The sequence below is a fragment of the Boleophthalmus pectinirostris genome, unplaced genomic scaffold (genome assembly GCF_026225935.1).
Source record: "Boleophthalmus pectinirostris isolate CB_2022bp ecotype Guang Dong unplaced genomic scaffold, ASM2622593v1 HiC_scaffold_17, whole genome shotgun sequence".
NCBI lineage: Eukaryota > Metazoa > Chordata > Actinopteri > Gobiiformes > Gobiidae > Boleophthalmus > Boleophthalmus pectinirostris.
Window position 1 is genome coordinate 27,983,189 of NW_026571115.1, and position 27,887 is coordinate 28,011,075.

General features: G+C 38.1%; 1 protein-coding gene across 4 annotated transcripts; it reads left to right on the forward strand.

Moving 5' to 3' along the window:
* gdpd3a (glycerophosphodiester phosphodiesterase domain containing 3a) lies at positions 1–27,887 on the forward strand. 4 transcript variants are annotated; one of them, XM_055152567.1, is made up of 13 exons: positions 1–98; positions 384–480; positions 3,376–3,458; positions 8,175–8,320; positions 8,403–8,445; positions 13,752–13,887; positions 16,099–16,144; positions 17,873–17,991; positions 19,233–19,322; positions 19,397–19,530; positions 21,931–21,990; positions 22,067–22,118; positions 26,759–27,887. In XM_055152567.1, exons 4-13 carry the CDS (start codon positions 8,185–8,187, stop codon positions 26,885–26,887), a joined length of 945 nt encoding a protein of 314 aa, XP_055008542.1. In that variant the 5' UTR covers positions 1–98; positions 384–480; positions 3,376–3,458; positions 8,175–8,184; the 3' UTR covers positions 26,888–27,887. The 4 variants fall into 4 exon arrangements, with proteins under 4 accessions (XP_055008542.1, XP_055008544.1, XP_055008543.1 ...); XM_055152569.1 differs by having other exon boundaries at positions 1–93; XM_055152568.1 differs by lacking the exons at positions 1–98; positions 384–480 and adding an exon at positions 2,531–2,646.

Below are 27,887 nucleotides of genomic sequence, written 5' to 3' on the forward strand. Positions count from 1 at the left end.
ATGTTATTCTGGGCAACCACAGCAACGACCTCATGAGAGTTTACTTCACACGTGACCTGAGTTCAATCACTCTTCAAGTCGAGTAGCTTAGATGTAAGGTAAACATTTTATTTGTATTTATTTAGATATATAGTACGTTTGTTTAAAGATGCACTGTGTAACTTTCCAGAAGAGTATGCTACCTCCATAAATTATACTGTCTGGAGAGTTTTATTGTTGATAATGGCTTGGAAAATATGCATTGTCAAAATATGCCTTATGTCATGGAAACTTCACTTTAGCTCATGAAATAGTTTTGGAAAAGTTTTGAAATTTTGTCAGTGAAAAAAAGTGAGAACCTTGATTCTAACTGTCATACTGTATGTATGCTCGCCTCTCCACAGATCTGACCTACAGTTTGCAGCCGTGGAGTGGATAAACTTAATGCTATACTGTGGAACATTTGAGGCAATGCAATAACATCTTTTTGGAGACCAGTAGGTGGGGGCACTCAACTAGAATTATACAGAGTACATCTTTAAAAATGTCTCTATTCTTTCTCTTTTTAGGTTATTCTATTTTTCTTTATGTGTAAATAGCCTAATAATTATAGGTTGTGTTTTATCTATTGATATTTGGTAACAATTTATATAATTAATACCAATTTAGACTGACGGCAAGTAACTTATTGCCTTTTTCTGGTCACAACTGTTTTGTTTTTACAGATTAATTAGCTCTTATAAAACAGTGTGAGAAGTTCCTCGAGCTATAGCAGCCAAAACATGTCCCAGCACGGTTCTTTCATTCATCTTAGCATTCTTTACAAGTCACCCAGATGTTTATCTTTCTAGCACTCAGTTACAGCGTTATACTAAAAGGTGTGTCTATCAAAACACAATATTTGAAACTATTTACACTCCTATTTTTATAATGATTAAAGGGTTCATATTACACTATTTTCTGATCAATGTTATAATGTTTCCTCATCACAAACAGACCTGGAGTTTTGTTTCATTCACACATGTTTAACTCACAAACTCTGCATATTTAGGCTGAACAGAAAACACCCTGTTCCACCTTGTGATGCCATGTGGTAATACAGTAAGTGCTCCGACTGTGATTTGCACTTTTACTTGAATAATTTTGATAGATAGATAGAAATGGCAGCTGTTAACTTCACAATACGTGTGTTATTCGTTCATTCGTTTTCCAATATAAGAAAATGAAAAAACAATTTTCTTCATTGTCTCCAAAGCCAAAATGAAAAAAACTGATAACGATTTGTTTTTTCAGTGTTCGATTTTGTGTTTAAATGAATAATGGAAAAAATGGATAACGGCCGGTTCTCATTTCAAGTGACTGCATATGGACTGAACCAGGACTAAACCAGGACTAAACCAGGACTAAATTGTTTTCCATCCTGGTCTGGTCCCAGTGTCAGTCCTGGTCTCAGTCCTGGTCCCGGTCTCAGTCCTGGTCTGGTCCTGGTCTGGTCCCGGTCTCAGTCCTGGTCTGGTCCTGGTCTCAGTCCCGGTCTCATTCCCGGTCTGGTCCTGGTCTCATTCCCGGTCTGGTCCCGGTCTCAGTCATGGTCTAGTCTTGGTCTAGACCCAGCCTCAGTCCTGATCCTGGTCCTGGATTCAGTCCTGGTCTGGTCCCGGGCTAATTCTTGGTCTCAGTCCCGGTCTGGTTCTGGTCTGGTCCCGGACCTGGTTTAGTCTTGGTTCAGTCCAGCTTTGCAGTTTAAGGGAAATGGCCGTTATCCGTTTTTTTCCATTATTCATTTAAACGTAAAATCGAAAACTGAAAAAAAAAAAAAAAAAAAAAAAAAAACAATCATTATCCGTTTTTTCATTTTGGTTTTGAAGACAAATAATGAAGAAAATAGTTATTTTTTCATTTTCTTACTTTTGGTCTTAAATTGAAAAATGAGTGATGGGCGAATGGAGCCTCGTGAAGCACTGACACCTCAGTCGTAATATTGTCTCAAATGGTTCGACGTGTCGGAAGCCTTGGAGAAACACTGACCTCTAGTGGACAAATTTAACCATTGTCACGCAGGTGTCTCAGCGTCGATGAAGTATTGTTAGTGCAGAGCATACACCGTACCTAACAACAATAATAATGATGATTTAAAATAAAATGTAAAGAGCAACATAAATCGCATGTTGTAAATAAGAAAATAGGTGACCTTGTTAGGTGGAATTAGAGCAAAGAGATCGCAAACCATGGATCGCTTTTTTCCACTTGTAAATGCCATCGAAAATGAAACAAATGCCAAAAGTCGCCAAAATCACCACTAACGTCACACAATACTCCTCACTACCCAACATCTTTAAAAAATATTGGTGCATCTTTTATACTGTCGCAGTTTAGCGCTCGTCAAACCACGGGAGTGCGCTGAACACTCTGAAGCACTCTGAACCAATCGCAGAACGGAACATTCGCTGAGCCAATGAAACGCTTCGATACACTGAAGCGATTGACACGCAGACCGAAGACATTTCGACACTTTGGTCACGTGAGCGGCTGCTGCGAGACGAGCTCCGAGGCAGTGCTTCGGAGCAATTTGTTTCAGAAAGAACGAGACGTGCTCCGGAGCTCCGTCTCATTTGCCCATCACTACTGAAAAATGAATGAACGAATGATACACGGATTCTTGACAAGGTGGGACAGAGCGTTTTGAGCTTGTGTTGAGGTGTAGACAGCCGAATAAACACTCAAACACGTGTGAATGTAACAAAACTAGGGTGACCAGACGTCCCTATTTACCCGGGACAGTCCCAGGTTTGAGCCCTGTGTCTCCTGTCCCAGCAGATTTATCCAAAACCACTGATTTGTCACAGTTTTATACAAGAAATGTCCCAAGTGTCCCTATTTTTGATCAATCGGATCCCTGCAAACAGTAAAGAATAGCATAAATTGTCACTTCTTTAGTTAAAATAAAGAAAAGCTGCTTAAAAAATGACAAAAACACAAAGAAAATGTAACTATACTGATTCACATTAGTGCTGAGTGCATAAAAATTTCCTTAATTGCGCACTCGTTTCACAATTTTATTATTACTAACCACCAAAAACTCCAGGTTTGTTTTTGATGGGGGAGTGACATTTCAACATGCCATAAGACTCACAAGAATCCATTATGTGTAAAATACTGCAATAATCCACTAAAATGTATCTAGTTTTAGTGAAATCTGATATAATTTTGTACATTTTGACCCATTGCCTCTGTGCTTTTTTTGTACATGTTGTAGTGTGAATGCTCTATTATCTCTTTTGTCATTGTCACGTTGTCCCTCTGTTCTCTATCAGGAACAGTCTAGTAACACTTTGACTGTTGTGGAAAGCTTTGTGGGAAGCGTCTGTAATTCACCATTCTGTGTGTGTTATTCAGACAAGTTTCGTTCACGCACTCGTACACCACAACCTTTGTCAAACAAGGGCCGTGTTTACACCAGTGAAATACGAGCGCAAGAGGTAAGATTTGCACTTTTACAATTTACTTTTACTTAAACTCATTGTTGCTTTTATGGGACCATTTTCCATGTACTTTAAAAGGTGCATTGTATAACTTTTATGATTGTGCGAGAGTCCATGACGAAGATATCGTATCCACTGGAGGCAAGCATTTTAGATCAACCTTTGTAGATCAAGAAACAGGTCAGATTTGTGGTGAGGCATGCGTGCTTACGGTAAGAATTCATGTTTTTAGAGTTATTTCTGAGACCTGTGATTGAATAAATGGTAAAATTCAAGATGGATTTGTTTAATGCCAGACTGTGGGACATTCCAGGAGAAGAAAAAACATCTCCATGGAGACAAGCAGGCGGCAGACCCTCCTTTAAAAAAGTTACATATGAATTAATGAATGTTTATTTGGACAGTAATGCATAGAAAATGTAAATAGATGGATATAATACAAAAAGTAAATATTTCTTTTCCATAATAATAATGAACAAAATTAAATGTCACACAGATTTTACTTGTGTCCAAAAAAGGAGTGCGAGGAAGTAAAAATGTATTTAACATACACTGTAAACCCAAATAATTTACCAGAACTCAAAATAATTGAGGGAATCGATTGCCTCAATTATTTTAAGTTGATGAACTTAAAAATCTCAGTCTTCTGGAACATAAAAGGTTGGATGACTTGCTACTTCTACTTTTTGATAACAGCTGAATTAAAAGTGCTCATTTAGCTCAACTCAAATATTTGCAGTTAATATGACTCAAAGTTTTCTGTTAAGGCAACTCAATTATTTTAATTTATTATTGCAATTTCTTAGTTATTTTAGGTTTTAGTACTTATTTGATGAAGCGCTTTGAAATTGTACTATATTTTAGCATGTACTGCATACATTAAAAAAAGGTTTATTTTTAAATCATTTTATTTTGAAACAATAGAAATAACAGGACTTTAACATTCTCAGCGTTTAATTACTTAATTCTACTAAGTTTTACCTCATCTATATTTAAGTTATGCTCCCTTATACTCACAGTACATGCATCCTGAATTTCAGACTTCCGGTCATCGCGTAATGCAAACTGGGAAGGATCCTCTGAAAAAGTGACCATCAAACTGCCATGTTTGATTTCCCAGTGGGAAATATTGTCAAAGCCGATCTTTTCAAGTCTTTTGATCCATATCCCTTTTGTTTCTGGTTCTGATATTGTCATATTTTAGTTTTGGGATTTGGACACCGTAATTGTGTGGTTGCTGGATGTTCTAACAGCGGAAAATGGCTCCAGAAATGTGCTTGGGAAGTTTGCTAACTGCATAACTGCAAAAGGGAATCAGATCTGTGTGATGGCAAACCTCCGTCCAAACTGTTCCACTTCCCAAAGGAATTGAAAAATCATGAAAGGCGAAAGGCGATGGGCAGTATTGATCCACAGGAAGGACAAAAAATTGGCTTAGAAATCATCCCGAGTTTTCAGGGAACATTTTGTATGTGGAGCACCATCAAAGCAAAACAACCCGTGTATCATTCGTTCATTCGTTTTTCAATATAAAACCAAAAATAAGAAAACGAAAAAACAACAGTTTTCTTCAATCCGTGTATCATTCGTTCATTTGTTTTTCAATATAAAACCAAAAATAAGAAAACGAAAAAACAACAGTTTTCTTCGCTATTTGTCTCCAAAACCAAAATGAAAAAACGGATATTGATTCGTTTTTTCAGTTTTCGATTTTGTGTTTAAATGAAGAATGGAAAAAACGGATAACGGCCGTTTCCCGTTTACGTGACTTCCGTGACTGCGATGCCGAACTTTTGCACTGCGTACGGACTGAACTAGGACTGATCCAGGTCCGAGACCAGAGCGGGACTGAGACCGGGACCAGACCGGGACTGAGTCTCAGTAGCGCTCTGGTCCCGGTCTGGTCCCGGACCTGGTCCATCTGAACCAAAAGCTCTTAGTTCGGTTCGTTTTCGTTGGGGTGAAAGCGTCAGTCGGAGACTTTGCACCACCTCGGAATCAGCCGCGGTTCTTGAGCGCGGAGGACCAGAGCAGCTCGGTCTGGTCTCGGACCTGGATCCGTCCTGATTCAGTCCGTATACGGTGAGACTGGGACCAGACCGGGACCAGAGCGGGCCTGAGACCGAGATCGAGACAAGACCAGGACCAGACCGGGACCAGACCGGAGGCTCAGAGCCCACGACAGGGCCGGAGCTCCAAGCTGAGGCTCGGACCCCATGGAGGCTCGGAGTCAAAGCTCGGAGTCCGGTCTGATCCCGCTCTGGTCCCGGTCTCAGTCCCGCTCTGGTCTCGGTCTGGTCTCGGACCTGGATCAGTCCCGGTTCAGTCCGTATGCGGTGCAAAAGTTCGGCATCGCAGTCACGGAAGTCACGTAAACGGGAAACGGCCGTTATCCGTTTTTTCCATTCTTCATTTAAACACAAAATCGAAAACTGAAAAAACGAATCGTTATCCGTTTTTTCATTTTGGTTTTGGAGACAAATAACGAAGAAAACTGTTGTTTTTTCGTTTTCTTATTTTTGGTTTTATATTGAAAAACGAATGAACGAATGATACACGGATTTTCTTCGCTATTTGTCTCCAAAACCAAAATGAAAAAACGGATAACGATTCGTTTTTTCAGTTTTCGATTTTGTGTTTAAATGAAGAATGGGAAAAACGGATAACGGCCGTTTCCCGTTTACGTGATTTCTGTGACTGCGATGCCGGACTTTTGCACCGACATACGGACTGAATCAGGACGGATCCAGGTCTGAGACCAGACTGAGACCAGAGCGGGACTGAGACTGGGACAGAGCTGCTCTGGTCCTCCGCGCTCAAGAACCGCGACTGGTTCCGAGGTGGTGCAAAGTATCCGACTGACGCATTCACACCAATGAAAATGAATCGAACTAAGAGCTTTTGGTTCAAATGGACCAGGTCCGGGACCAGACCGGGACCAAAGCGCTACTGAGACTGGGACCAGACCGGGCCTGAGACCGAGACAAGACCAGGACCAGACCGGAGGCTCAGAGCCCACGGCAGGGCCGGAGCTCGAAGCTGAGGCTCGAACACCGTGGAGGCTCGGAGTCAAAGCTCGGAGTCCGCCCTGGTCCCGCTCTGGTCCCTGTCTGGTCCCGGTCTCAGTCCCGCTCTAGTCCCGGTCTGGTCTCGGACCTGGATCAGTCCTGATTCAGTCCGTACGCGGTGCAAAAGTCCGGCATCGCAGTCACGGAAGTCACGTAACCGGGACTTCCATTCTTCATTTAAACACAAAATCGAAAACTGAAAAAACGAATCGTTATCCATTTTTTCATTTTGGTTTTGGAGACAAATAACGAAGAAAACTGTTGTTTTTTCGTTTTCTTATTTTTGGTTTTATATTGAAAAACGAATGAACGAATGATACACGGATTCAAAACCCCGACCCCTCACTCCACCTTTGTTACGAATTTAAAAAGTCAGCGCCAAAGCAAAAGGCACCAGCTGTTCGCCAAGAAACACCTTCCACTGCAAAGGGACCAAGAGGTGATGTTGCTGTAAAGCCACAAGAACAAGAAAGTGCGAGCTCAGCCTGTTTGTCTTCTGTACCTCTCGCTTAACAAACGGGATTTTGCTTTGTTGTCGCTCCACATACACTCGGGATGATTTCTTAGGCAGCCAAGGTTTCCTTTTTCGTCCTTCTTGTATCAATACTGCCCATCGCCTTCGCCTTTCACTATTTTTCTTTTCCGTTGGGAAGGGAAACAGTTTGAACGGAGGTTTGCAGTCACACAGATCTGATTTCCTTTTGCAGTTATGGAGTTTGCAAACTTCCAAAGCCCATTTTCCGCTGTTGAGACCTCCAACAACCACAGAATTACGATGTCCAAATCCCATAACTAAAATATGACAATATCAGAACCAGAAACAAAAGCAATATGGTTCAAAAGACTTGAAAAGATCAGCTTTGACAATAGACGCATCCCACTGGGAAATCAAACATGGCGATTTAATGCTCACTTTTTTCGGAGGACCCTTCCCAGTTTGCATTACATGATGACCGGAAGTATGAAATTCAGGATGCGTGTATAATTCCCTTTAATTAAAAAAAAAATTGGTTAAAATTACTCAAAAAGAACAATATGTGACAGCAACTTGACATAGTTAAGTTAATATGACTATTTCTTAAACTTTGAGTGACACAATTTGGGTTTAGATACATAGTAGTTTTAAAAGAAATGCACAGTCTGTAATTAACTTGTCACGTTTGATTGACTTTATTGTTTATGCCCTACCCGCGGATGTTTTTATTAACTATTCAACCTGGACCTCCTGGGTTACAAATGGCATTTCCAGTCATACATACACACAAAGCTAGTGGTTCCACACAAAAGCTCTGCGCACACAGCGACAGCATTGCTACAAGCGGGGGAGAGGTCACAGAGAGGAGCGCTGGCTTACTTTACTGGCTAGTATTTTATTAACTTTTACAACTTCATAGGACCTAAGTGCCCAAGCCACCTCCAGATTCCATTCCCGAGGTAGGATCCGTACCTGATAATAGACTAATGCTTGCTACATAATACCTGTTTGTCAAGTTTTAACATGCAAGAAGGCAGGGGTTCGTAGAAAATGCAGCATATCCAGTTTAGTTGAAAGTATTCCACCAAAGGCATTTCCCTGTGAGTTCAGCTGCACATTGGTCGCGTCTTTTGGTGGAATCCTGAACACTTGTGACGTGCGTTTTTATAGCGAGCAGAGGATGAGTTTTCTGTACTTCATCCTGCCCGCGCTCGGAGGATACACGCTCGCCTCCCTGTACCTGCTCAAGAACCCCCATGTACTGCACAAAAGGAAGAGGACCGCCTTCTCCGCCAGGCATATTTCACACCGAGGAGGTAAAGACTGGAAGAATTGTTGTAAGATTTTGTGGTTGTTGTGGTTGCCATTTGGATGCTGATTTGTGTTTTGATGCTTCAGGATGTGGGGAGAGGATAGAGGGTACAATGGCGGCATTTACAAAGTGAGTACTCTGTTACTTTTACTTACTTTACTCATTCTAAGATACATTTTTCTGTGCAATTTTGACTTTTCTCGTGAGGGATCCTTTACCTGCTTAGTGTCCACGAACACGTTTCTGCTTGCAAACTCTGGAATGTTTCACTTTGAGGCATTAAGCTTACTTTATCGAGGTGAAGGGCCAAGTTACAGGTCAGATCTGTGAAGAGGCGACGCCCATCTCAGAAAGAATGCATGTTCTCCGAGGTATTTTTTTAGCAATCAAAGGGCACATATTAAGCCATTTTCTGATCTATTATAATGTTTTTTGAATTTATTCATATACAAATCCTGCTGAGCTCTTCTCTCAAGCAGAAAAAACACTGTGCCAACTTGTGATGTCATGTGGTGATACAGGAAGTGGCCTGCTGTGTTTTTAAACTCCATACATCTTCACCAGGATACTGTAGAACAATCAATCAGCTTTAAATTATTAAGCAAAAGTAAACAGAGGATCATGTCAACATTAGACACGTTCATGTTCTTAATTGATTTTTTGGTGTGACTAAGATGAAGGGTCATTTTAAAATGAAGTTCAAGTTGAGATCAAGAAGAAATGTTGCACAATACAGCATTAAAGGTCTACTATGCAAAACTGACTTGTAAGTTTTAAGCCATTTGGATCACTTCAGCCCTAGAATCGCCAAGTCTCTACTGAACTAAAGGTAAATAGTTGTTAACTTTAAAACCACTGCCTCATGACATCACAAGGTGTTTGATCGATTGATTAATTTATTTCGGTCACAGGACATTATTGCACAGACATACACAGTCATATTTAACATACACAGACTGAAAAGGTGTAGCCTGAACCTTTATCTTATTAGGCTTTTACCCTTGATTCCTTTGTCAGAGCGTCATCTTGACTCCAGTTCATCTTCATAAATACAGTAAGACAGACATGTCAAACTCAGGCCCGGGGGCCAAATTCGGCCCACAATAAAATTATATTTGGCCTGTGAGATCATATCAAATATGTATTAGACCTGGCCTGCCGGTATGGCTCATGCTCCGCTAATACTACTACTACTACTACTACTACTACTACTACTACTACTACTAATACTACTACTACTAATACTGCTAATACTACTACTTTGATGAACTTGTATCCAAGAAGAGATGCCAAGTGTTTGTATCTGCTTTGGACCCATGTGTATCAGAGTAAATCATATTCTAGCAAATTTAGCTCGGATGAATGTTTTCTTTATGATTTTTGACTGTTCATAGTTGAAAGATTGGATTTTCATTTAAGTAAGTTGTTATTTTTGACTGGTTTCTGGCTTATGAAAAAAAAATAAAAAAATTTAAGAGGAGTTCGAAAGCTACATATAGGCTATAGAGACATTATTTTTTTAAATGTTGTTATTTTATATTCTGCTTGTTCTTGATTCAATGTTTAAGCACAAACTATTATTAAACATTTATTTTAATAAGAAAAGGCTTAACATTACATATCTCGAAAGAAGAGAAAACATAAATGAAAATTTTTAATAAATATTTAGTTTGGCCCACAACTTAGTCCCAGTTTTTAATTTTGGCAAGTTTGACACCCCTGCAGTAAGAGGAAACAAACAAATCAGTAACAGTACAACAAAGTACTACAGCACAAACTAAGCATCATAATTCATGTATCTGCCCAGAGTTAAACATTTAAACTGCTTTATAAACTGGAAGAGAGTGGTGCACAATTTTAGGTCTTACGTGGAACAGAGCATTTAGAGCTTTGGATATACAGGCAGACTCATAAAAACTGGTTACTCAAACGTGTGAATGAAACAAACAACTCCAGGCATATTTTTGATTATGTAACAACATTCTAACATGGCTTAAAGCTCACAAGAGTCAATTTTGCATAGTAGACGACCTTTAATGTCATATTGTGCAAAATTTCTTCTTGACGTCAACTTGATCTTCATCTTAAAATAACCCAATCTTAGTCAAACCAAAAAATTTATTAACAACATGAATGTGTCTAATGTTGACCTGATCCTCTATTTACTTAACTTAAAGCTGATTGATTGGCATGATTGTGCTTTTATTGTTTTAAAAGCAGCTTGAAAAACATGCATTATTACTGTGAGTGGGCTCACCTCTTCACAGATCTGACCTATAACTTGCCCCGGTTGGTCGGCCTCCATCACCTACTCCTCTGCACCCTGTAAAAACTCGAATCTAGCGAAGTTAAGATGTCTTGAAATAAGAAAGTTTCATCACAATTTGAATCAGTTTCACTTGACAAGTAAAATTATCTGCCAGTGGAATAAGACTTTTTGTACTTAAAATATGAAAATAATCTTGCTACACTTAATATAAGAAAAACAACAACTTTTTTGAGCTTAACATAAGAAACAAAATGCATGAAGAAATACATACTTTTCACTTATTGGTAGATGATTGTGCTTGTCAAGTCAAATCTACTCAAAATAAAGTATATTTTTCTTAATTTAAGTCATTTTAGATAGATTACTTTAATGCCATACTGTGGAACATTACAAGCAAAACATCTCCATGGAGACAAGCATGTGGTCGACCTTCAATCAGAAAAGTTACATAATGCAGCTTTAGCACTTAAATAGGCCTGTCACAATAACAAATTTGAAGTATTGCTGAAGTAAATATAGACGATAAATGAAAATACTGAAACTAATTAATGCCACTGACACAAAAATACAAGAGCAGATTTAAACCACAAAACTCGTTCTAAATGTACAACGTTGCTACAGAACCATGAGCTGCAATAAATAAACAGCAGAATGAAACACTTTAAAATAGGGGTGTGCAAAAATATCAAAATATCTATATATCGTATCGTTTATTGATGATACAATATACATATCATGGGTTGCTATATCGATATATCACCAAGAGTATTATTTGGTATATTTTACAAAATTATTTTGTTACAGCCCTACAGTTTTGGTGCTTATTTAAAAGAAGGAAACTTGTTTATGCGACACATTTGACATTCTCACTGTTTTGATTATCAAAATGTGCATGTTTCATTTTAACTTTGCACAAGAAGTGGTTTAACAAAGACTTTTAATTACACAGCCATGAATTATCCTTTATTTTTATTGAACCATATCCAATCAATTTGAAATATATTGTATCAAAACGAAAGTGTCAAAACGAAAGTGTACTGTATCAAGATATGTATCGTATTGTGGCCTATGTATCATATCAGCAACTTCTTAATAATACCAGCCCTACTTTAGAACAGACCAGGGTCACATATTGCCCTTTGGTTGATTCTGACCAGACCCTTTAAGCTCATTTGAAATAACTAAATACAAAATAACAGAATTACAGAATTACAAAATAAACATATTTTATAATTTTACCTCATGCATGAACTAAAGCTGCATTTCTTTTATTTTAGAGGTGTTTTTTAAATGACATTTTTAGTAAGGCAACCTCACTTTTTCATTGCTTACTCATAACATAAACTCTTACCAGTCTTACCAGCTGGTCAAAACAATGCTATTCACTGCTTTTTATAAAGAAATACAATTAATATTATGCAGAACTGACTTAAGCATTTTGGTCCAGCTCTCCACAATATTTTATGTTTCTCCTGTGGGCCCATAGAAAAAATAATTGCCCACCCCTGCTTTAGTACGTAGTTTGCATTTGTATTGAGTCATTGAAATACTAATACTTAATACAACCTTCTACAGCTCAAATCTTATCATATAGCTAAAAAAAAACAACAACAATTCAGTAGTTCAAAGAAAAAGTACACACGATAAAGACTGACCCTCAGAAATAATCGTTCCAGCTTTCTTATATTAAATGATAAAGATGTTATAGAAATTCTCGTGACAGCCTTAGACATAAAATAATCTGCTGTTGACCTCACGTGTTGTTGCATTAAGTAAAGGATCATTGTGTTTACAAAAGATTTAAGAGGAGTTTAAAAAGATTAATAGGATTTCACTTACCTTAATGTTTTTGTCTGCTCCTCTGGCACAAGAATTTCCTTTGTGATTTTTAAAGCAAGAATCTTATGTTGAAAAGATTAAAAAAAAAAATGACTGCTTTAGATTTGATTAAATTTTATTGTCATTACACGTGTACATGTAAAGCACAATAAGCTGTTTAAAATCTAACCAAAAATATAATGAAGTACAAGATAAATATGTACATATCTGGGTTGTCAAAGTATCAAAAATCAGATGCTTCAAATGAAGAATCTTAAATTGTACAAGAATTTAAGTAATTTATCCTCCATGTGCATCTCTCAGTTTAACATTAACTCACAGGAGCTACAGTAACACGATCATCTTCCCTTGGCATACCATTGGCATACTATTATCTAAAATGTGGCATATTGCTGTCTAACCGGTGCCTACTGGCCTTCATAGTCTCACCACACTTTCTTTATAAACCTTCTCTTTTGCAAGCATAACAAAGGGGCTTGAACACTCAAAGATCATATGTTCATTTTTCAAGGCCCGTATGGTAAATAAACTTCTCCTGCTGAAGAATCCGTGTATCATTCGTTCATTCGTTTTTCAATATAAAGCCAAAAATAAGAAAACAAAAAAAATATATATTTTCTTCATTCTTTGTCACCAAAACCAAGAACGATTCATTTTTTTAATTTTCAATTCTGTGTTTAAATGAATAATGGAAAAAACTAATAACGTGCCTTTCCCGTTTTTGTGATTTAAACTGCAATGCTGAATTGAACCAGGACTAAAACAAGACTAAGAAGGACTAAACCATTTTCAGTCCTGGTCTGGTCCCAGTTTCAGTCCCAGTCTCAGTCCCTGTCTGGTCCCGGACTCAGTCCTGGTCTGGTCCTGGTCTAAGTCTTGGTCTGGTTCTGGTCTGGTCCCAGACCTGGTGTAGTCCTGTTTTTAGTCCTGGATCAGTCCTGTTTTAGTCCTGTTTTAGTCCTGGTTCTGTCATCGCAGTTTAAGTCACGGAAACGGGAAACGCTCTTATTAGTTTTTTCCATTATTCATTTAAACACAAAATCAAAAACTGAAAAAAAATCATTATCAGCTTTTTCATTTTAGTTTTGGAAACAAATAACGAAGAAAATAGTTGTTTTTTCATTTTCTTCTTTCTGGGTTTATTTTGAAAAATGAATGAACAAATGATACACGGATTCTGAAAACATACATTTGGTTTCCTGCCTTTTACTTCCACCCTTTCTTGGAGAAGCTGAAAACGTCTACAACATAAATGACACGGACATTATTATCCCATGTATCTTCTCTGATATTCACCTGATTTTACTTTTCTTGGCTTCCGCATTAGTGCCGTGGAGCAAGGCACTCAGATGTTGGAGTTGGACTGTCACCTGACGCGGGATGGACACGTGGTGGTGTCACATGACGAGAACCTGCTGAGACAGACGGGCCATGATGTAACCATCTCCTCTCTGAACCTACAGGTGCAGACACATGTGCATGATGGGGAAGTGATAAGCTTCAGCAGAATGCAACAGGAAACATCACAGCACAAGAGACAATAGACACAATTACATAACATCACAATATTCTAAAATCTATAGTTTCAAATGGAGCTGGAGACAGGTCACAAAACTATGGAGGAATGTTTAAAAACCCTCTCAGGCTCAAATTAAGTTTTAGTAACAGGAAAAATCTGATATTTGAGGAAAATGATCATATGGGGTAGTGATATACAATCCTGACTTTTTTTTGAGAGAGACCTTCACATGCAGTGCGTTCTGGGATGTTGCAGATTTGCAGCATTGGCCCGGTGTGGTAAATTAACACTGAAGACTGAAAATGATATGAACGCCAACTTTATTTGTATACCACATACTCGCATAACAATGAAAACAAAAGCACAGCGTAACAGTGCTTTACAGTGGCAGAACAACAATCAAAACAACTTGGTATAGATCACTTTTTCATGTGGTACTCCAAGAAACAATTTTTACCCTTGTAAAGCACAAAAGTACTTTGCACTTCTGGCAGGCCGTTTGTATGTAGCCATTCTTGCACAGTCTGCATCGTCCTTATTTATCAGCATGGATGGGAAAAAAGGCTCCTGAGTAAAAATGGCTCATAAAATATGGATGTGGAGTAAGTAGGTATTTGGCATTTAACTGTTGCAAATCTGCAACGCCTGCCTGGAGAGGGTTGCAGACTTGTTGCAGATTTGTTGACCTGGCTTGTGGTTAATATCTCTGTAATTACTGGGCCTATCCACATGAAACAAAAACTGCCACAAACGTATCTGTCAAAATAAACCAAAACTTTTTGAAATAGTACAAAACAAAAAACACAAAAAAGCAATACCCTCCCACAACCTGCTCCTGTTTCCACTCAAAACTACAAAAAAAAACACTGAGCAAAACAAACACTAACTTTCAGTAAAGTCCAGTGATGAATAATTAATCCATTTGCAAAGCCCGATGAGTTTTTGGAATACAGACTTAACCAGCAGTGTGTCCCTACTCCATTTGACTCCGAATGTTACAAAGCAGCAAGTTTATAAAGCCTGAGGTGACCAGAGGACATATACATTTCAAATTGAGAAGGTGACGACTCCTACTGAGGTGTGACCAGATGTGCTTGACCTGATTTGCATCCATATTCACGTAAATTTGTCACTTCCTGACAAGATTAGCAAGCAAAAACGAACAAAAGTGTTTACATTGAAGGGTCTGTCTTTAACTACCAAACCAAATGTGTTTTAATCACAATTTTAATTTAATCAATCATAATCAATATTTTCCTGTAGTGGTCTGGTCTCAGGTAGAAATCACATTTATTAACACAAAGACAGACTGAGAGAAATTTTTCCATAATATAAATTTCCATCACAGTGTCCATATTTGTTCAAAGTCCAGTCGTTTCCTCCTTACAGAGTGTAGAATCTTCTTCGGAGTGCAGTAGGATAATGGATCATTGAACAAGTTTGTCTTAAATACAAAACTAAATGTAATGTGTATAGAATCCCTCAGTCGTCCAAGTAGAATCCATGACAAAGGAGAAATTCAATATGTAATTCAATTCATTATGTGGACATTCAATTTCAATATGTGGACTAACGTTATTAGGTTGAAAATGTTTCGCAGCTCATCCAAGCTGCTTCTTCAGTTCTGGTCAGAATGCTGGAGGACACTAGCCTGATTCATCAGCCGTTTCACTTCATACAAATCACCTTAGATTTCATTCGCTCGACGGTAGGCGGGTACTTTTTATCATTTAACCAATCGGTATATTAAGCTTTTCCCAAATCCTGTTGGAAGAAGGGCAACAACGTCTTTCACCTTGATAAAATTCACCAAACATTCTCTTCTGGCTTTAAATCCTCGATCTCATCTCAGGAATCGTTGACAACACTGAATATATCACTCTTCGAACTTGCACTTCCGGGGTTTTTGCGAACCGTCTAGTGTATTTTGATTCCTGACCTAATCGCTGGAGAGAAATGAAATTGAGCAGAGGCACTAGGTGGTGCCGGCCTGGCTAGGAGGACACTGCAGTGAGCTGTGACACATTTTCAACTGAAATAAATGTTTGCCCAACTGACATACTGAATTTCTCCTTTGTTAAAAATGTAATGTATTTTTTCAAAAAGAAAGACATTACTGTTGTGAATAATACATGTATATTTTCTGTTTCTTTAGGACTTGCCGTTATATAAAGAGAAACTGGAGGTGACATTCAACATAGGTACATTTTATTTTACAGTGTTATTTCTAAAGTAATTTCACCATTTACTATAAGTTGCTTATAAAAAAAATATGTATGTTTGAAAAACATGAACTTTTTGTTATATAACCTAACGTCAAATAAACAGCCACAGAGTCTTCTGTAAAACCAATATTTGTTTAGTTTCAAAGCTGAGCTGTCACGAAAAGATTACGTCCCATGCTATCTGTTTCTCTTTTTTTCACATTGTTGTAACACAGAAAAAAAGTTTGAAATTTGAAATAACAGAAACTAATGTAATTACTCCATTTTACTCAGCTCAATACTAAAAATTACAGTAATCCCTACTTTGTTACTGGTTACTTATTTCCCAACACCTATTAAACTTGTATCTAATCATCTTCTGTTTCTCAATAATTACTTTCTTTCATTAAAAATAAGTTGCTAAGTTAAAGTGCATTCTGTAACTTTTCTGGTGGAGATTCTGCCAAATGCTTTTCAAGTCAATTGTCAATTTCTTCACATGTACTAGACATACAAAGGAATCAAAATTAAGTTTCTCTCTATACCATGTGTAGACAAGACAGGACAAACATTTACGTGCACAGACAAAACAAATAACATCATCTCTAACCATTACAGCAGGGGTCTCCAATCCATTCCAAGAAGCTTGCCAAAGAATTTCTTGAATTATAAGTATTGTCAAGGTTCCCACAGTCATGGAAATCCTGGAAAAGTCATGGAAATTGAAAATGTCATGTCGTAGGCCTGGAAAAGTCATGGAATTTTGTAAATTCAATGAAAGTCTTTTTTTTTTTTAGTGTCTGTATCACACAACTAGAGCGTTCTGTTAAGTTATCATTAGGCTATTATGATTATTTCTGAACATATCCGCCTTTTGTTTGAAATTATAATACCAGACCCTAAAAATTATAATACCAAACCAAAAGGTGAGTGGTAAGGGTTAACATTTCATATTTAGCCCTAAAAATATGATAAATTCTACACACGCAGGTACCGTAAAGTCATGGAAAATTCACTTTAGGTGATGAAAAAGTCATGCAAAAGTTTTAAAATTTTGGAAATGAAAAAGAGTGGGAACCCTGTATTGTGCTGAATAAGTAAAATTTGATTGATTAAATTATTACACATTTATAACTGTCCATTGTAAATGTATAACCTTGATGCCTAACTTTGTACACTAATAAATGGATAATGGTTTATGTTTTATAGACATCTAGCTGTACCCTATCTAAGGTTCGCCGTATATATATTTACTCAATTTCTTGTGACTGCTAGCTCTCTGGCATTTTCATTATGTAAAAGTATCTCACCAGAGGAAAAAGGTTGGAGACTACAGTAACTATAGATAAAATAAATTAAGCTAAAAACACTAGAGTACAGTATAGTGCAGTTCAAGTCAGATCAAGTAAAAAATTGGTAAATAGTGCAAATGGTTTATCTGGAATGTTTCACAGTATGGTTTTAACCCTTTCTATCATCACGGAGACCAACCCAGCCCAAGTTACAGGTCAGATCTGTGAAGAGGGAACCCCGCTCACAGTCAGAATGTTTATTTTTGTAGGTATTATTGAGCTATAAAACCACTTGTAATTGAATAAATGTACAGCAGAGTTGTTTAGTGTCATGACATGTCCGCAGAAACAAGCAGGTGATGAACCCTCCACCAGAAAGGTTACACAATGCATCTTTAATGCACTTACTGATTCCCCTCCTCTCCTCCTGCAGGACACTACAGCAGCGGCTCGGACAGACAGATTGCTCTGCTGGAGGATCTGTTTAGGAAGTTCCGTACGATTCCCATCAGCATAGAAATCAAAGAGAATAACGACCAGCTCATTCAGAAGGTACAACACACATCGCTACACACCAAAAGATTTCTGTTTGTTAAGACGAGAATGCACTGGTGGTACAGACATTTAGACTTTCCTGAAGATCTGAATTAAAAACAAATATCCTTGGGTTTTAGAGACTGTTCTATTTGGAAGTCAAAGTACAACAATTTTATAATTACTTTTTCAATCTTTAACATTCTCTCTTTATTTTTTGTGCTGCTTTGCCATATTAGTTTGTGCTTTTTTGCATCATTGTCCTTTTCAAAAATCCGCAAAAGTGTGAACAGAACGAAATCACATTCTCACATCAGCTAATTGTTTACATGACATTTCAATAAAATCAGATAATAATGAGCAGCAATGGAAGAAGTACTAAATTTCATTACTTGAAAAGGGGGCAGACTCTTCTTTCTGCACCTTTTCATTCATTTCTTGTATGTTTGATGTTGTGACACTGTTGGATGTCTTTTTATACTTTTATACTTATGTAAAAGTACAGATACAGAGAGAAAAAAAACTCAAGTAAAAGTAACACATCACATGAAAAAATTTACTTATGTGGATGTATTAATGTACCTAAAATGTACTCCAAGAGATTTTGAGAGCTTCAAATGTAGTGAAAGAAAGATGTAAAGATTTGTGCTGTATTTTATTTTATTTAATTTTTTTGTTTTTATTTGTTGATTTTGTTCGTGTAAATTATATACAATTACATATTACAAATAACCTCTACAGGCTTTTCTACAGGTTCCACACAATAATAAAATATACTTTTACTTTTCAGTCTGTTCCAAAATGTTGTGGAGTAGAACGTACAGATGCCTGCCCTCAGATGTACTGAAGTCAAACAAAAAAAAATCTGCTTGAGTAAAGAACAGATACCTAAAATGTATACTTAAGTACAGTACTTTACAACTTTACTACTTCATTTACTAGTCATGTGTTTTTATATATACTTAATATTTACTGTGATTTTAGCCAAGCGTGATGGATGAATTAACTAATTGTTTATGAAACCCAACAATTCTGCACTGGAGCTCTGTAACACCTTATTTTGTAATTGTGTTTTTATACGTGTTATTGGATATAATGTGGATGAATCAGTTGTGAAATGTGGGACCTGCCTCTCAAATCTGAAAAACAAATTTACCATATGAGGACGAATAAAGCAACCTAACCTAACCTTTACTTTGTACCATTCCACCTTTGATGATGAGATGATTGGAGTGCCTGTTAACTTTTGTGTGTCTCAGGTGTCCGATCTGGTGAAGAGCTACGATCGAGAGGCCATCACGGTGTGGGCATCTCTGAGCTCCACCATCATAAAGAAGTGTCTGAAAACAGTAAGTATCTCTGCAACGGGCCCCAACAATAGATCAGGTGTAAACTGAAGGATAATCTGTTTTTACTGTTGTAGAATGACGCCCTGCCCTACAGTTTCTCGATGAGGAGAGGAGTGCTGCTGCTGCTTCTCTTTTACACTGGCCTTTTGCCCTTTGTGCCTCTGAATGAGAGTTTACTGCAGTTCTACTTAGTGCGTGTTATAAACAGGTGTGTATGTTTAACGTGTCTCACTCCATTTGCAAACAACTGCTCTGTCATACATTATTAAAAGGTGCACTATGTAACTTTACTGGTGGTTTTCTGCTCATGTCCATGGAGATGTTATTTCTCTGCCCGGAGTGTTTCCTTTTGTGGAAATGAAGTTCCCTCTTGCATTTACTTATTAACATTTTGTTTTTAGTGCTGAAACTACTTGGAAAAAGCACATTCTTACAGAGGGGGCTCACTTCTCCACAGATATGACTTGTAACTTGGCCTGGTAGTGTCATGTCTCCATAGAGAAGTTGTAGAACAGGAGTCTCCAAACTTTTTCAATGACTGAAATAAAGTATACATAAGAACCATGGCAAGACTTAGATGAGGTACAATTAGATAAAACATAAAACATGAACCATTATTTATTTATGAATGCACAAAGTCAGACATCAAAATGATAGATTTACAATAACAATAGGCATTTAATGAATCAAATTTCAGTTATTCAGGACAATGTGTAATTCAGAAATCCCTTGGCGAGCTACTTGGAAGGGGGTGGAGAGCAACCAGTAGCTCCTGAGCTACAGGTTGGAGACCCCTGTTGTAGAATATTCTGTTCCCCGCACAGTCCAAACAAGGGCCCCTCCACTGCTATCACTGTTTAATACCTTTTTCAGACCTAAAAGCTTTATGGGATAGGCCAGCTGAAGTAAGAAATGGCAGAGAGAGGGTGAAGACATTTAGCCTGATTCATCAGATACTTTTTTTCATTTAACCAATCGCTGCTATTTGGTCGGAACTGGTATATTAAGCTTTTCCCAAATCCCGCAGGAAGAAGGGCAATAACCTCTTTCCTTTTAATAAAATTCACTAAACATTTTCGTTATTCCGGCTTTAAATCCTCGATCTTGGGAATCGTTAAAGAATATATGACCTTTTGCTGATTGGCTGATGCCCGAACTTACACTTCAGGGGTTTTTGCGAACTGTCTGTGTATTCTGATTCCTGACCTAGTCACAGGAGAGAAATGAAATTGAGCGGAGGCACTAGATGGCGCCAGCCTGGCTAGAAGACATTTGTTACATACACACTCACAATCAGATTATCAGAGTAGTAAGATTATTAAAATTATATCAAAACAGCAAAATCATCTGGTTTCTTTCTGATCATATCTCTCTGATTACTCATAAAAGATATAGTTGCATGTCGTAACAACCAGATATATGCAACACCTTCAGTCTCTGCACCACCAGCGAGCCCCACTGATGTTTCTATGTGGTTAGTTTTTATCTATGACCAGCGTCATCTCACTTGTACTTCTTTAACATTATCAGTGTTCTTAGTCAACTCATCACATTGTGCACTTTTCATTATATCTATGTCAGCGTGTCACTCGACTGGTGTTCTCAGCTACTATAAACCTCTGTGTGTGGAAGCATAGTCAAACCTGAATAGACAATATTACCACATGTGAATGTTCATTCTCCAGGTCCCGTACTGAATAGGGCTGGGTATCTTTAAGAAGTTGTCAATACGATACATACCTCGATACATAGACCACTATACGATACATACCTCGATACATAGACCACTATACGATACATATCTTGATACAATGAGCTTTCGATATATGTCATATCGATTCAATACAGTTCAGTAAAAAATAAAGCCTAACTCATATCTGTCTTTATTAAACCACTTCTTGTGTAAAGTTACTCATCAAAACAACAAAAATGATAAATAAACTTTTTAAAATATTCCATCCAGTCCTTGTATTTGCAGAGGTCGCTGGTGTTAGGCTAGTGCATGTCAATGGCCATAGTTATTCTGACACTAAAAACAGTCTTACCCACTCCACAAAACACCCGAAGCAAATCTATTATTATTGTCAATAGAATAATTTTAGATGTAAAACCAACCTTGCATTGAAGGATTTATGTCTGAGCAGCAGCAGTGAGTTGTACTTCCTGATAGAAAGCTTGGCAGTGGCGGACTGATATATGAGAAAATAGTCCCTTAACATTTAACATTCATGTGATGCAAGGTTAGTTTTATTTCAAGCATTATTCTGTCAACACAGACATTTACATCGACGATCTGGCGTAATAATAGATTTGCTTCAGGTGTTTTGTGGAGTGGGTAAGACTGTTTTTAGTGGCAGGATAACTATGGCCATTGACATGCACTAGGCTAGCACCAGCGACCTCTGCAAATACAAGGACTGCATGGAATATTTTAAAAAGTGTCTCCACACGACTCCAACACTCTGGCTCACTATAAAATGAGGTCCTATGTCCAAAATTCCGAACTGTTCCTTCAAATAAGTAAACTAAACAAACCTCATCATGTGGAACTTTCTATTCTATATCTACAAGCGATAACAGCTGCATGTGATGTGTATTTATTTTTTAGGACATTCATTTCTGATGAACGCATCTTGAGAAACAAACTAGTCGTCTATTTATTAGAAAAGTAAGTTATTTTTGTAAAAATGAATCAGTTACGAATTATTGTACACAAAATCTAAACGGTGATTTTATCTTTCCAGGGTGACTATGAGGAAAAGTCTGTTTAAACATCTTGCGGCCCGAGGAATTCAGGTCTGTTTTGTTTCTGGATATGCTTATTCTAGATGTCTGACATGCACATATCTTCTATAAACACTAAGATAGCTACTCAACATTGGTCCGAGGAAATATTTTGGCATCTGCGTTTGGTTACAGGTATTCGCTGTGGTAGGTGCTCTAATTTTTATGACAGGTTAGAGTACTTTTCCCTAAAACATAGTTAACATCATCATATTTAAGATTTAACTTTGTCTATTTTTTTTTCCTTCCTGGTAATTCCTTAACAGTTGCAAGGGTAATGACCTGTCTAAATTGCAGAAAAGTTAATAGAAAATAGATGACAACATCTTTTTATTTTTTAAGTCAATGTTTTATCTGGCCGAAATATTGTTCCTTGCTCGTAATTGTCCCTACACTTTGGAATTTTCTGAAATGAACTCTCTGCTACTTCTTGTATTTTTAAACATTTTACCTCAAACTCCCACTTAACGGAAGTAAAATAATGATAAATATTTAACCACCAAACCAAGAAATTATTAGAAAAACATGAAAACCTGTAAAATGCACTTCAAAAATAATATTGACATCTACTGTGGACACATCATATTATATCAACGTTGGAGTCACATGTTAAATAAAAAATTAAAGATGTAGGATAATGTATATGCTAGTAAGTGGTTATTTAAGTTTTATTTTGTATTTATAAACCACCAATTAAGATAATAATATATGTACAAAAGCAATTAAGTGTGTGGGGGAGAAAAGTTATTATTGGCTAAATGCTTTTAAAATGTGACTATACAGAAGAAAAAAATACAAATACTAACAAACATCTAATAAAGCACTTGGTATGCCTTGGTGTATTGGTTAATATTTAATATGTGCTCGAAAATAGAGTATTACTGAGAGCCCTGAAGGATGTTTTGCATGATTGTTTGAGTTGTAGGACCTGGTAACGCGATGTTTGGAGCTCATTCCACTTGCTGACTGTTTAACCGAGAATCCAAAACAAACACCTTTCATGTAAAAATGCTTTGGTAATTGTGAATAAATCGACAATACGAGTTTATAACCAACACAAATACTTCCCTGTGCATGCTGCTAATTAAGAAATGCCGGATGAGCTCACCATGTTTGCCAAGCCTGAGTGTTTCACCAAATAGTTTGAGAATGAAAACAAACCAACAAACTGAGTGACCGTGGCCGCGTGGTGCTGTCTGCTGCCCTGGACCAGTCACACACTCACACATCAGTGTCATGAAAACATGAATTTATTTATGTTGTGTAAAAGTGTGAAATCAACTTGGAAAAAATAATCTGAAATTCTGCTTTTTTCTACTGTTACCAGCAGAGGGCCACCAGACTCATAATAAGAATTCAATAATCAAGTGCAAGGGCAAAATTACATGTTTTCTACACAGACGGCAGATTTATATTGATCTTAATTACAATTTTGAGCTTCCTTTGAGTTAATATTTTTTCAGAATAAAAGTTATAAGATACCAACTTTTATTTGGACCACAATTAATTAATTAATCATTGCATTTATATAGCACCTTTCTAGATCCCCAAAGCATTTTACATTTTATTATTCATTCACTCATCACTCAGTGGTGCTAAACTACTGGGGCCCTGGGGCAGACTGACAGGAGCGAGGCTGCCAATCTGCGCCATCGGCCCCTCCCTCCAACACTCACGCACACACCACTTTCATACTAGGCAATGTGGGTGGAGTGTCTTGCCTAAAGACACAACAACATTTTTGCCACTGGCACCCACCTGTGGCATCTGATTTTCCTAGCAGTCTCCCATCCAAGTACGAACTAGGCCTGGCGCTGCTTAGCTTCTGAGATCTGACAGGATCAGGCTTTGACAAGCCAATATGGCCTGGTTAATTAATTAAAAGTGATTGCAAATGGTAATGTATTGGAATATTAAGAAAAGTGATGTAATAGGAATTAAATTAATCTTGCAAATGTAATGTAATGGTCTATGGCAGGGGTTTTCAAATTGGGTGAATGTGAGCCTCCCCTTAGAGTAAAGAGAGCCAAGCCCCCCCTTCCCCAAAATCCCATCCACCTGCCCCCCTGGTTTTAGTACTGGTTTAGACCTGGTTTGAGTCCTGATTTTAGTTCTGGTTTAGTTTTGGTTTGATTTGATTATGATGAACTTTTCTGTTGCACTGCTGACAGCCATATGTTCGCAGATTAGCAGTATTTAAGATTAATAATGGATTTAATTGATGGTGAATTACCTTAAAGCAGACCTAAGAAAATCTCCACGATAGAGCTCCCCCTGCAGCTCACACTGTCAGAGAACAGACTTTTTAAAAATAGAAATAAGGCAGAATAAGCACATACAAATATTTAAAAAAAATCAACTAGTGAAGATGATGTACTCCTCTACAGCCAGGAGTTCAACCTGATGTAGGAATTGGAGATAACACCCACCAATCCACATCAGCCCTCTGGGCCACTGGAACAGGTAATCCAAACCTTTCTAAGTCCTCAAGAGATAGAAAGGTGTGGACCACCTGGACCAGCAACCTTTCTAACTCTTGAGAAGTTAGAAAGGGTGCAGCTAGGACCTCAATACCACCAGAGGTCTAAGGAGGAAGAGGAGAAGGGCAGGGCCTTAGTCATGTCTCGACTCCAAACTGCCTCTAAAGCTGCTCAGGCCAGAGCCAGAGGAGATCTGTTAGACCAGGCAGATGACCTGACGCACCAGCCTCAGTCCCAAGATATTGAGGGACTGCAGAAACAGGTCGCAGAACTGACAACAAAAAGCAGAGACTCCAGAAGGACTCTGCTGATCTGAATTCCAAACTGCAGGAAAAATCTTCGGAGAATACAGCTCTGAGGGAGCAGAACTCTCCCCTGGAGCGTGCACTGGCTAGTCTTAAAACAGACATGTCCACTCTGGTACAGTTCTTTAATGAACTGGAACTCAAACAAGAAGAGGCTGAGCAGAAAGTCCAGATGCTCCAGAAACTAGAACATATGCAGACACAGGTCCACAACATGGAGGAAGAGAAGGAGAACATTTTGAGGACGTGTGAGGAGCTACAGGACAGTCTGAAAAGAGACACGGTGCTCTGAAGCACCTCTTGAAGAAGCTGGAGAGACAGCGAGCCCAGATATGCAAAAAGAAGAGTGATCTGGTGCAGGAGGTGGAACATGAGAAAAATTTGAGTGCTGAGCTCCAGAAAGATAATGCAACCATATTGAGGTCCGACCAGAAAAAACAGGACATAGCAGAACTACTGAATGAGAAGACCGCCCTCTTGAAGACCTGCGAAGAGCTAAAGTTAGAGCTCTCCCTGCAGATCGAGAAATGTGGTGCGGAACAGGAACAACTATAGAGGTCTGAGGAAGAGAACTTCCTGTTCATTGAAAACAAGTGTGCTCTAGAGCAGGAAGTGGAGGAAGAGAAACGTGGTAGAGCAGAATTAGAGAATGAGAAGGCCGCCATGTTGAAGACCACTGAAGACCTGAAGGTAGAGCGAGACCTGCTGGTGGACAGATGCAGCACTGGACCACGTCCTGAATAAAAGACAAGAAGAGCGCTCCCTGCAGGTGGAGAGATATAGTGAGTTAGAGAAGCTCTTGACAAGAGCAGAGGAAGAGAGGAAAACCAGGCTGTAGAGCAGGAAAATAATCAGAACTGCTCTAGAGAAGGAGAAGACAGCTCTCTTAAAGACCTGCGAGGAGCGGAACATAGAGCGCTCCCTACAGGTTGAACGATTCAGCGCCTTCGAGGAAAAGCAAAGGAGAACAGAAAAACAGTGCTCCCTGCTGGAGGACATGAGCACCACATTGGAGCAGGAGCTAGAGAAGGAGCTGGAGAAGAAAAAAAGGAGGTGGTACAGGAGGCTCTTGTGCATCTAGAGCCTCTCTCACCCCCCTGTTCTGCACATGAACAATAAAGCATAACAAAATTAAACTTAATGCTGTATTAGTGTTTCTAAACTGTAGTAATAGTAATACTATTAGTAAACACACATCGTTTGCAGGATATATTTTCGAACACATTCCCTTTCCCACATTTTGTTTTACAACTTTTTTACACATGCAATAATAAATACATGTGTGTGGGCTTGTGCCTTTAGTCTATTGATCAGTCAATGTGTCCTTAGTTGGCAACACTTTTATTAGTTACTTATCATATCAGAGTGCCCATCTATAACTCTTGATTTCGAGGTTAAACAGGAACTTTGGTCCAGTGTTAAATGTTAAATTAAACATTAGAACAGATTGGACTTAAATAAACCCTGAGAAAATTTTAAAATTGATTCTGTGAAAGTCAATTTTAACACTTTTTGCTGTGATACTCATTTGAGCAGATACAGATACTAAAAAAGTCACACTCACAGGACAGAAATGAACCTTTCCTGAATCCCTTTAGAATCTTGAACTGTGACACAACTAGAATAAGACCACATAGACGAGTATATGCTCATGAACTACCTGGATCAGAGATTACACAAATGTAAGGTCACAAGGTAATAAAAAAGGAAGTGTTTGGTTTAATGCTGAAAATTACATACTGTCTCAAAAAATAGGGAAGTTAAATATCATAACACACACAAGCAAGCGTCTGAACTTCCACCAGCAAAGTTACATAATGTCCCTTTAAAAATATTTACCATTTCATTTTTTATGTGTGTGTTTTAGGTGCATTTGTTTGTCTGCAATTCAAACGAGGACATTAAAGCCGCTCTGGACCTCGGGGCCACTGGAGTGATGACTGACTACCCTTCTCTTCTCACAAACTACCTCAGTAAATACGATCATCTGAACTAATCAATAACCACATTTCCACTTGAAAAGCTCCAGTAACTTGTATGGGCCTTGATCACGATTGGGCAAACATGGTTACAGACAGTATTAAAACCACCCCATTGTCTAACCTGGCTGACTAATTACTTGATTGTATTCACTGAGCGATTATCTGTGGTATGATGTATGTTATTACTGTGAACTCCACCCACATTCTTTTCAAGGTATTTTCCCCAGCAACAAATCTCACTTTTCTTGTGTGACTGTTGGACCAGTCGTGCCACGTGACGGTGAATGCTCTTGATAAGAAAAGAGTGAACTTGACTTGTTTTGACTGGGTTACTATTTTGGCTACCAGAGTGACATCTTTGTTGATTAAAACATACAAGTCAGTCTTTTGTTAATTATGACAGCTTAAAACCAGTTTCAAGATGTTTAATGCTTGTTATAAAATTTGCCTGGGAACACTTTTACAATTACAGTGTGACAAAGTTTATACAGTACCATGTATTTCTCTTCATTTTGTTTTAATTATGACCTGTAGGCTAATAACCTTATCAAATGAAATATCTGATGTGGAATGTGTTGTGGCATTACCTGTAGAATGGTTTTCCAGGTCAAGGTTAAAGTCCGTCTGTAATGTTGTGTGATAATCATCAACTGGTCTACTGTGGCAACAAAGGCAGCTTTATCTGACCCACTGGGCAGTGGAACAGTTTTGATCAAGTGTAAGAGTGTACACTAGGAAGAGGGTGACTGATATTTAAAATAACCTTCTTTTTTAACTTGTAACTTTTGTATGGGTTTTAGTTTGCTCGCCATGTGGACAGTGAACAGCACAGACAGAATGCAGTCTCCAGGTCTAAAAATAGCTCTCCACTTTTCAGGGAAATGAGTTGAGAAACTTTGTTTTGTCCCTAAACAGTCGACCTGTTCGCATGAGTACACGTTCACTGTTGTCTCGGCCTAGTGCGCAGTGTCACATTCCCTCTTAATAAATCAGTACACGACTGTACATCTTAAA

Coding starts and splice junctions, on each gene's coding strand:
- gdpd3a (XM_055152567.1), top strand. CDS start 8,185: ATGAGTTTTCTGTACTTCATCCTGCCCGCGCTCGGAGGATACACGCTC. Junction 8,321..8,402: donor GCATATTTCACACCGAGGAG/GTAAAGACTGGA, acceptor TTGATGCTTCAG/GATGTGGGGAGAGGATAGAG. Junction 22,119..26,758: donor TTGCGGCCCGAGGAATTCAG/GTCTGTTTTGTT, acceptor TGTGTGTTTTAG/GTGCATTTGTTTGTCTGCAA.